The 10,687-nt window shown below is 33.0% G+C and overlaps 1 protein-coding gene across 1 annotated transcript; it reads right to left on the bottom strand.

Annotated features, from left to right (window-relative positions):
• Positions 1-825: 825 nt before the first annotated feature.
• Positions 826-8,922, bottom strand: HTN3 (histatin 3). The gene is made up of 6 exons (XM_002814823.4): positions 8,865-8,922; positions 6,583-6,646; positions 5,376-5,396; positions 5,268-5,297; positions 4,116-4,202; positions 826-1,098 (listed from the first exon to the last, which is right to left on the bottom strand). The coding sequence occupies exons 2-5, from the start codon at positions 6,631-6,633 to the stop codon at positions 4,149-4,151; spliced, it is 156 nt and encodes a 51-aa protein (XP_002814869.1). The 5' UTR covers positions 6,634-6,646; positions 8,865-8,922; the 3' UTR covers positions 826-1,098; positions 4,116-4,148.
• Between the last annotated feature and the right edge of the window lie 1,765 nt (positions 8,923-10,687).

The raw sequence follows: 10,687 nt of genomic DNA, 5'->3' as shown, positions 1-10,687 counted from the left end.
ATTTCCTCTCCACACTCAGGCAGATCTCCAGGTACTGAGAACACAGTTTTGCCTGGATCAACAGCCTAAGCCACTCCACCATTCCTGTGTGTAGGTCATGGTGCAGTGAGGCCTTGTCTACTCCACATGTAGGCAGATATTGAGGAAGAAGTAAATGAAACTTGGAACCAAAAACCATACAAGAAATCAATGAAACCAAAAGTTAGTTTTTTGAAGTACAAATAAGATCAATAAACTTCCAGCTAGGTTAATAAAGAAGAAATAAAGGACAAGATTCAAATAAGAACAAACAGAAATGACAAAGGTGACTTTACGACTAAGCCCACAAAATTGCAAAGATCTTCAGAGACGATTTTAAACACCTCTAAGAGCACAACTTAAACAGTGTCTGACAGTTGGTATCACTCAATAAACTTTTGTTTGATGTATATATTGACAAACTGATAGAGAGCATTAGATGGTTTTTGTTCTGAGTGCCTGCCTACTGCTGTGGAGTGACATAGGGGTTATCTGCTGGCCTGTAGGGCCTGAGATAAGTTAATGTGAGAATGTTCAAGGCTAAGAAATGTGCTGTGGCAAAGGACACCAGAGACAAATCATATCTAGTAATCTAGATGTGATTGAGGGCCATACGTTTGTAAGATATGTTTGTAAGATACGTTTGTAAGATATTCATTGTAAAATGAATATAACATGCTAAATTAAAAATAATCATTTCAAAAGAGCTATGATATAAAGTACTATAGTCAGTGCTACTCAAACTGGGAAAATAAAGTGAAGAAGTAAGTATGTTTGTAAATATAAAAAAGAGAAATAAAGAGCATACACATAATAATGTGCTTGAATTTTATTGCTTTTGGAGAGGAATGAATTTCTATTACTCAGAAACAGCAGTGAGAACAGCTTAACAGTTTAAATTGCAAGTATCTAATCAAATGATAATTAGGAAGGGAAGTATCATGAAACACAGAATTCACTAAATCATGGTCTTTCTTTTATTCTGCATTGCCTTACAATAATTCTTCAAAAAGCAGTGGTAGTGTGATGCGGTATGACAAATGAGAATACACGAGTCCAAAGCGAATTTGCCAGTCAAACCTGTGAAGAAAAAGAAAATAACACTTTATCGCCCAAACTGATAGTCCTGTAAGTAAATTTATACTTTTCCTGGTACAAAGTATTTATTTATAGATAGTTTTATTTATTATAATGCAGGGACCAAAATAATATTTGAGACAGAGTAGACAATTAAACAATTAAATACTCATTAAGTGGGTATCAGAATAAATAAAAATTATCGTTCAGCATCTGCAATTTAAATTTAAATTTTTCTTGAGGTTTTCCATCATCATATTATTTTATTCTCTCACTTAAATGTAGCCTACACATTTCATCTATCTCCCTCAAATAATATTTTAACTATATCCTCCCCTGATTAAATGTCATCAGCAATTATCTAATGCCTGGAGGATCAAGATCAGGCCTTTTCTAATATCACAAAGAGCAGGAATTCAATATGAATAGAATGTCCCAATACATTTAAAAATATTTGAAATCTTTTGAACTATTTCAATTTTGAATTGTAGAACAGTACTCTTTTATTTCCAAAATATTACTTTATTTTTAAGTATAATATTTAATATTTCATAGATTTTGGAACATTTTATGCTGTAAATACAGATAAGTAAAAATGACTTTCTAAAAAGGACATTGTTACCATATCCTATTTCCTTGAAAATTCCCATCTCCTTGTTGATATTTTATTAGTCATTTCTATAGCCATTGCTCATTAGAGTTACTTAGGCATAAAACGTAAATTTCTCATGAGTTCCCAGATGGCGGTTGTGGAGCTTCTCCAAAGATTACATTTTAGGACAGAAAACTTCAAATAACAACCAGGTACAGATTTAGTGGCAGAGAAACCCATGGCCACAACCATACACCTTCCAGAACAAGGGCTTCCCTATAATGTCTCTCAATAGCCTTACAAATTCTATAAAGAACTTAAGTATTATTATAACATGTATTTGTCGCTTATAAAATTGAGGTTTGGAGAAGATTAGGAATACTTTAAGGTCATGAAACTAGTTGTCAGGGTCAGGATAAAAACACAGGGGTTCCCCTACCCAGAACTCTGTCTCATAACAGTAGTGAACAGAAGCTTTCCCTCAGAGGCATTTTTATTTTATTTTATGATTTATTTTACTTTAAGTTCAGGGATACATGTGCAGAATGTGCAGGATTGTTTCATAGGTATACATGTGCCATGGTGGTTTGCTGCACCGTTGATCAGTCCTCTGTGTTACCTTCTGTGACCTCATACCCCCCATCCCTGGTGTGTGTTGTTCCCCTCCCTGACATGTTCTCATTGTTCAGCTCCCACGTATGAGTGAAGCATGTGCTGTTTGGTTTTCTGTTTCTGTTTTAGTTTTCTGAGGATGATGGCTTCCAGCTTTATCCATGTCCCTGCAAAGGACAGGATCTCATTCCTTTTAGTGACCGCATAGTGTTCCATGGTGTATACATACCATATTTTCTTTATCCAGTCTATCATTGATGGGCATTTGGGTTGTTCCATGTCTTTGCTATTGTAAATAGTGCTGCAATAATCATATCTAGGCATATGTCTTTATAGTAGAATGCTTTATATTCTTTTGGGTATATACCCAGTAATGGGATTGCTAGGTCAAATGGTATTTCTGGTTCTAGATCCTTGAGGAATCACCATACAGTTTTCCACAATGGTTGAACTAATGTGTATTCTCACCACCAGTGAAAAAGTGTTCCTATCTCTCCACAGCCTAGCCATCATCTATTGTTTCTTGACTTTTTAATAATCACAATTCTGACTGTTGTGAGATGGTATCTTACTATGGTTTTGATTTGAATTTCTCTAATGATCAGTGATGTTGAGCTATTTTCATGTTTGTTGGCCACATAAATGTCTTCTTCTGAGAAGTGTCTGTTCATATCCTTTGCCCACTTTTAGATGGGTTTTTTGTTTTTGTCTTGTAAATTTGTTTAAGTTCCTTGTAGACTCTGGACACTACACCTTTGTCAGATGGGCAGATTGCAAAAGTTTTCTCCCATTCTCTAGGTTACCTGTTCACTCTGATGATAGTTTCTTTTGTTGTGCAGAAGCTCTTTAGTTTAATTAGATCCCATTTGTAAATTTTGGCTTTTGTTGCCATTGCTGTTGGCATTTTCTTTATGAAGTCTTTGTCCATGCCTATGTCCTGAATGGTATCACCTAGGTTTTCTTCTAGGGTCTTTTTTTGGTTTTGGGTTTTTCATTTAATTTTCAATCCATCTTGAGTTAATTTTTGTATAAGGTGTAAGGAAGGGGTCCAGTTTCAGTTTTCTGCATATGGCTAACCAGTTTTCCCAGTACCATTTATTGACTAGGAGATCCTTTTCCCATTGCTTGTTTTTGTCAGGATTGTCGTAGATCAGATAGCAAGCAGAGACCTGCATCATGAATGAACTCCAATTCACAATTGCCACAAAGATAATAAAATACCTAGAAATACAGCTAACAAAGGATGTGAAGGACCTCTTCAAGGAGAACCACAAATCACTGCTCAAGGAAATAAGAGAGGTTGCAAACAAATGGAGAAACATTCCATTCTCATGGATAAGAAGAATCAATTTCATGAAAATGGCCATACCGCCCAAAGTAATTTACAGATTCAATGCTATTCTCATCAAACTACCATTGACATTTTTCACAGGATTAGAAATAAGTACTCTAAATTTCATAAGTATCTACAGAAGAGCTCATATACACAAGACAATCGTAAGCAAAAGGAACAAAGCTGAAGGCATCACACTACTTGACTTCAAACTATCCTACAAGGCTACAGTTACCAAAACAGCATGGTACCAGTACCAAAACAGACATATAGACCAATGGAACAGAACAGAGACCTCAGAAATAACACCACGTATCTACGAACTCAGAAGTATTTATATAAATCAACACACTTCAAAGACCTAACCCACACTACATTTCTTAAACTGGAATGATTGTTGGCTTAATGGCTTTTTTTGTTTTTCCTTGTTTTAACTGTCAGTATTGATACCTCTAGAAAGAAAAGTAACTAGAGTCAGCTTACCTCCATAATCATGCCCCATGATTACTGAAGATATCAGTTGTCATACAGATAATTTGATCTATAGCCTCGATGTGAATGATGCTTTTCCTGCATACACACAAAAGGAGAGAGCAAATTGCAGAGAATAGAGACAATGACAGTACAAATGTTTCACAAAAACTGTCACTGAAAGCTTAGATTGTTAAAGTTGTTATGACCTTGTGTGTTATCTACATAAATGTTTTCAAATTTTTAGTTACATTTTTCTTTTTTCAGAAAAAGGTTTAAAAGCAAGTAAAAATGATAAAGTATTTACTGTGTGTTGACATTTTTGTGGCAATAATACATATTGGTACACTGATTATAGGCAACCTCTCCAAACAGGTTTTAAATCTTCTTTACAACATTACCTCCAAGTTACTATTTTGCCCAACATTGAGTATAACGGGGAGGAGAAAGTTACCGTTTCCAACTTTGGTGGTGTCTCTTCATCTCATTCTTTTAATGAGCTTACTTTCTCTTACAACTCCTACATTCTTTCATACCCACTGCTGTTAACACAAACACTCCTCATCCCTTTTTACGCATCATTTTACTTAGCACTTTTTTAACATGTATACTTGCTATATTAGTAAGCAGAACTTTTGAACCCCTATTCATACTGATATTAGAGGTCAAAATAATATGACATTTTTATACATACATTTAGAAAAACGTTAAAGAAATAAAATTTTCTGTCTAATTTAGCACAGCAAGTTTAATTTAAAGACTTTATCATCCTCAAATATTTAGAAGATAGAAACCACATTACATGGGTAGCCTCTATGCTTCATTAGGCATATGTTATACTTCATAGAATTAGGAATTATTCATAGAATTAGGAACGATTCTTTAGGTCAATGTAATTATTTATAAGAGAAAGATACTTAAGCTCTCAAAGAATAATTGAAAATTGACTTATTCAGAGTGGAATTGAGTTTCTGTTGAAATGCTGTTAGAACACAAGATATTTGTGACCTTTTAGCCTCTGTAATAAGAATAAATGAAATCAATATACACTTCAGCAATTAATGATATACATATATTTGAGAGATAACTATCAATTATTCTAGGAGAATAAATAGTCAGAGAAGAAAAGTTATTCAGAGTGCACATTATCAGAAAAACACTTACATGGGATTTTCTTCTATACCCATGATGTCTCTATGAAATAAAAAGAAAAGATTAAAAATTCAATATATGATTAATTATCAAGTTTTCCAGTAAATGAAAATGTCTTACCTTTTCATGTGAATCAGCTCCCTTGGAAAAGAAGAAAATGAGAAAATAATTAATATCTTAATTTCATAATTCAAGAATATGTGTAAAAATTGACTTAGCCACATTTATGATTAAATAAAATGGAGGCATTCTTTGGTTGATGACACACTAAATTAGTTATTTTAGCTTTATGATATCTTTAAAATGAGTGAAGGGTAAACTTCTCTATAATTAATATGCTATATTCAAGTATCAACTCATTTTGGTTTATATATCCTTTTTATGAAAGGCAAGAAAAGTCTATCTGGTGAATAAGAGAGTGGAAACTGAAAAATGAAACATTGGATTGTTTTTTATATGAATATGTTCTATGTAGCTCAAAAGCTACCAACATACAAATATTTTATTTGCTGATAGAGACAGGCATTGTGCTTTTCTCTGTTCTTCTTATATGTTTATTTTTCTACTTCTACCCTTTTATAATAAAATCATGTGATAAACTGTGATGACATAACCAATTTGGTTTTTGAAACATTCATTAGAATTTAGTGGATAGGTTGAAGTATTAGTATTCTTTTGTGACCAATTTTCTATTAACTTCATAGAAAGATGAGGAGGAGTGGGAAGAGGATGAGGAAGTAGAGAAGGAGAAAGAGATCCAGAGAAGTCAAGTGCTTTTCCTACTAATACACAGTAGTAAATGACGATACAAACTGGGAACTCATGGCACTTAATAGATATAGATTTGTTTTATGGCTTAAAATAAGCAGCTTTATTTTAGAAAGAGTAAAATAAATTGTATGCTAACTTGAACAGTTCGGTTGTGCAAGAAATGACTTGAAAATTCATATTTTGACACCCTGTAATACTTAGCTTCCATTGAAGTGTACCTTGTTCTTTCCTCAGATTTCTAACTTCAGGTGGTCTAGAGCTTTTCATATTTAAAGATATTTTCACAGTTCTCAGTCCCACATATTTATGAAGCTTGCTTACTTTCCTTTTGTTTTTATATTCAAGTAATTGTACTTGAGTGTTTGCAGGTATGTAATGAATATTTATTCTAAGTCCTTAAAGAACTTATATAGGTTAATTCAAGGAAAATCTTTACATAGAAATATTAAAGCTGTATTGAGGTGAACATGAAACATATGGCAGAACATAAGGAATAAGAAAGATCCTTGGGATAAGTACTGAGAATGTATCCTTTAAAATTTCCAGATATACTTACAGTCATGGAAATCACGAGAGCCAAGATTAAAGCAAAAATAAAAAACTTCATAGTTGGCTGAGTCCTATAAAATCAAACATGAAAAACCAGTAATCACATTCTTTCATGCATTCATTCATCAAACTTCTATTGATGACACTATGCTTCAAAGCATTGGGAGACATGCTCTGTTTTCCAGGCTGGAGTGCACGGGCATGAGCACAGATCACTGCAGCCTGGACCACCTGGGCTCAAGCCATCCTCCCACCTTAGCCTCCCTAGTCCCACTTGTAGCTGGAACTACAAGTGTGTGCCACCATGACAAGCTAATTTGTTTTTCTTTTGGTAGAGAATATTTTTAGTCTCACTATATTGCCCAGACTGTTCTGAAACTCCTGGGCTCTAGGAATCTTCCTGCCTTGGCCTTTCAAAATGCTTGGATCATCGGTGTGAGCCCAGGGCATAGCTTCATTAATTGATAAATAAAGGTGAGTGCTCTAATTTGGAAATACTAATATGCTAAAGAAACACACAAATGGACATCTTAAATAGACCAGGAGAATGGGAGTAAGAAGATAACAAAGAAAGGCAAGCTTGAGTTGGATTATATGGAATGAGTAAAGGGAGGTGTTGGGAGACTGCAACGAAATAAAACAGAGGAAAGCATGTTGAAAGTTCAAACAGTTTAGCATGTAGGGAGGACAAAACTGGAGAAAAGATGACCACTTAGGTTGTTGTGACATTACAGGGGACTTAGATAATGACATTAAGAATGCTAATTAAAGTACAGTGTAAAGACATATTTAGAAAGTAGAATGGCAAGTAATGGGGACTTGCTTTATAATAAAGTCAGTGAATATGAGCCAGATTTCTATTAAAGAATAGCACAGATGGTGTAACCTTGAGATTAGAACATTAATGATATTGGGTAGAGAAAAATAAAATGAAGAGAAGTCACAGGGAAAATGATTGTATCTACTTTGAGAAGTTGAACTGGTGAAGATTATTTAATATTTCAAATAATATTATTCAACAAAGTTAGCCTCATCTGGGACTCTGATATGTTTTTATAATTATGCATATGCAAGTGAATCCAGTTCTTTGGCTGATATAGAAAAGTAAAGCGGATTACTTATTTCTAAATTACAAACATGTAAATAAAAGCATTTCCACTGGAAAATAAAATTAGCACAAAACTTAGAATTACATGGCATTTTTATTTGTTAATTGCAAGCTATAAAGTAATTCATTAATAGATAATATTTAAAAAAATTTTTCTAATCTCTCTTACCTGTCACTTGTGATAGAACATTACAGTAACATTTTTCATCTAATTATAATAAAAATGTCCTACTCTTAAACAGCCCTACATCTCTATCACAGAAAGCAGAACTCATTTGCCTTATTATTTCTTCATTCATTTTGCTTCACTCATTTAAATGGAAACTTCTTGTATAGGGCTAACTATAAAAATTATATATTTCTTGAAGTTTTTCTATTACCTAATAGTTAAATCTAATTATGACTCTTTTTATGATATAAAAAGACAATTTTACAGTTGTTTGTGACTGTCAATTGTGTTGCAAATAGAAAATTAAAAAAAAGGTTTTAAGAAAGTGCTCTTCTTTTACTAACGGATAAAATGATAAATGAACATGGATAATCAATATATAATTAATAGTTTTGAAAAACATATTTCCCGAGTAAATCAATAATAAAAATTTGGATAATAAACTGTCTTTTCTGCCATAACACAAATGAATGAAAGTGAGTTGAATAAATTAGTAAGATTGAGAAGACTAATTGTTATGCAGTATATATTTTGATTTATAACAGAACTGTTTTTAATGCTGAAAAGGTCAATGAAAAAGTAATAAAATAGTTTACTACTAAGAGGAAAGTAAATTAAAAAAATAAATTTTTATAATAATGGATTTGCAAGAGAGAATTTATCAGTATCTTCTTGTAAAATGTGAACTTCTACATTAAGTTTAATATAAAAGTAATAAGAAAGTAGATATCAGGTATCTAGGGAAGAAAATAAGAGTTCATTGAGGTCCCACCATCAGAGAGGATGTAATACATTGCCATATTCCACATTAGTTACTTTGCATGATGATTGCTGGTGTTAATTCATAGGAATTGAGATCTAGAAGTCATCTTCAGATCCCAATAAATGGTAATTATTTCTTTATAAGAAATTATCATAGATAATATACATTTTCATAAGTGGGTTACTATTGATTTTAGTAATCAAAAGCTTATGCAAATATGTAATATTAGATTGTACTTGAACATATTACCTTTTACTCAAGAGGAGAATCCAGAAGTCAGTGAAGCTGAAGTGAAGTCTCTAGAGATGTCCTTTCCTAGATGGCTGATGTATTTAAACACGTTGAAATCTCCCTTTTGTTTTTTAAAATAACATCAATTATGAGACCATATGATTGAGATGGAAAGTAATGCCCAAAATCTGTCTCTACAAATTCTAAAAATAAACTTAACCAGGTGATTCTGCAATAGATCATTGTGAAGACAAGGCAAACAGAAAGCGAATGGACCCATCACATGCTAATCCCAGGGTTAGTCTAGCCCTGAGTGAGTCAGACAACTGAAAAACATGCTGGAGGAAACCAGGCATAGAAATGATTGCAGTGATAAAGATGTTTCTGTAGAATACCATCTACTACTTTTCAACAAATATATGTCCAAGATGGAACAACACTATGTCAAAAATAATACCATGTTATGAAAAATTTTACACATTCTCTAGTAAATAGTGATAATTGGCGTAATAAAATTGGAGTCATTTTACACTTCAAAAGTTTTTCTACAAATCATTATTTATCTTGTATTTTTACCTGCTTACATTGACTTAGAATATTTTAAGTAATAAAATGAATGTAAACATTGGCCAAAATTCAGTCATCTTTTGGATGCCGTATGATAAAAGCATTCTCATATTTAATGTCAAACATTTCTAGGTGCTTGGTCACATATCTCTCACATAAAACTGATTTCTTATGTTTAGAAATTTGAATTTACTTCCCTGGAGTTTTCAGGGGCCCATATATCTTCACAGAGGTCATTTATTGAAATAAGTACACTAGACAGAAAGAGAAAAACAGAATTTTAATTAAATTGATAGAAAAACATGTATAAAAGATCACCTACTCGCTACTGGTTGTATAATTCGATGTGCTAAGAACCGAGTATTAAAAACTAATTTCTAAGTTCAGATAGTTGTACAGCTCAGTCCATTGTTCCTCAGGATGTCCCACATACTACCATCACAATCAGCGTCAGCTCGTACCTGTTGAAATGCAAATTCTTAGTCTACTTTTCCAAACTTACTGAGTCAGAATCTTGGGGTGTACACCTGGAACCTGAATTTTAAGAACATGTCCAGGAGACTATTTGTGTACTTTAGAGTTTGAAAAACTATGTAACAGATTTGTAAACGCATTGTCTTTAGATTGATCCCACTAATAGAGATTATGTTTTTAATTTGAGTCTGATACAGGAAAGGGAACAACACACATCCGGGCTGGTGGTTGGGGAGGGAGAGAGAGCCTCAGGGCAAATAGCTAATGCATGCGGGGCTTAAAACCCAGACGACGGCTTAATAGATACAGCAAACCACCATAGCACACATTTACCTGCGCAAAAAATCTGCACATTCTGCACATGTATCCTAGAACTTAAAGTAAAATAAGAAAATAAAATAAAATGAATTTGTGTGATTTTTAAAGGAAATATTTATTAGGTAAATCTTCTACGCTAATTTGAACAGTCCCATTGGAAATTATGGTTATTCTCTAGGTAATATACAAAAATATATATTATTGTGCCTAATATTATTAGGCACATGTAATTTATATATAATATATAATTCACATACCAGTGTATTGCCACAACTGTGATAAGGCAGTAGCTATTGATATTTCCCTTGTAATTGAAAGCATCGCCTTTTCAAAGAACATGACGCTTGCTTATAGAGGACAAGATAACTGTTTTACTTAATTATAAAATATGAAGCTATGTTCTGGTCCATCAGTCTTCTAAAATGGCCTACTGTTCCTGGAGGGTGAGACCATAACTCACAAATATATAATTCAAGTAAATT

The sequence above is a fragment of the Pongo abelii genome, chromosome 3, assembly GCF_028885655.2.
Source record: "Pongo abelii isolate AG06213 chromosome 3, NHGRI_mPonAbe1-v2.0_pri, whole genome shotgun sequence".
Taxonomy (NCBI): Eukaryota; Metazoa; Chordata; class Mammalia; order Primates; family Hominidae; genus Pongo; species Pongo abelii.
This window is presented reverse-complemented; position numbering and strand designations above follow the sequence as displayed.

Excerpts from the sequence above, each read along its gene's own strand:
- HTN3 (XM_002814823.4), bottom strand. The coding sequence starts at position 6,633 with ATGAAGTTTTTTATTTTTGCTTTAATCTTGGCTCTCGTGATTTCCATG. Across the intron at positions 5,397-6,582 it reads CTCTCGTGATTTCCATGACT|GGAGCTGATTCACATGAAAA; the intron begins GTAAGTATATCT and ends TTCTTTTCCAAG. Across the intron at positions 5,298-5,375 it reads GAGCTGATTCACATGAAAAG|AGACATCATGGGTATAGAAG; the intron begins GTAAGACATTTT and ends TTTATTTCATAG.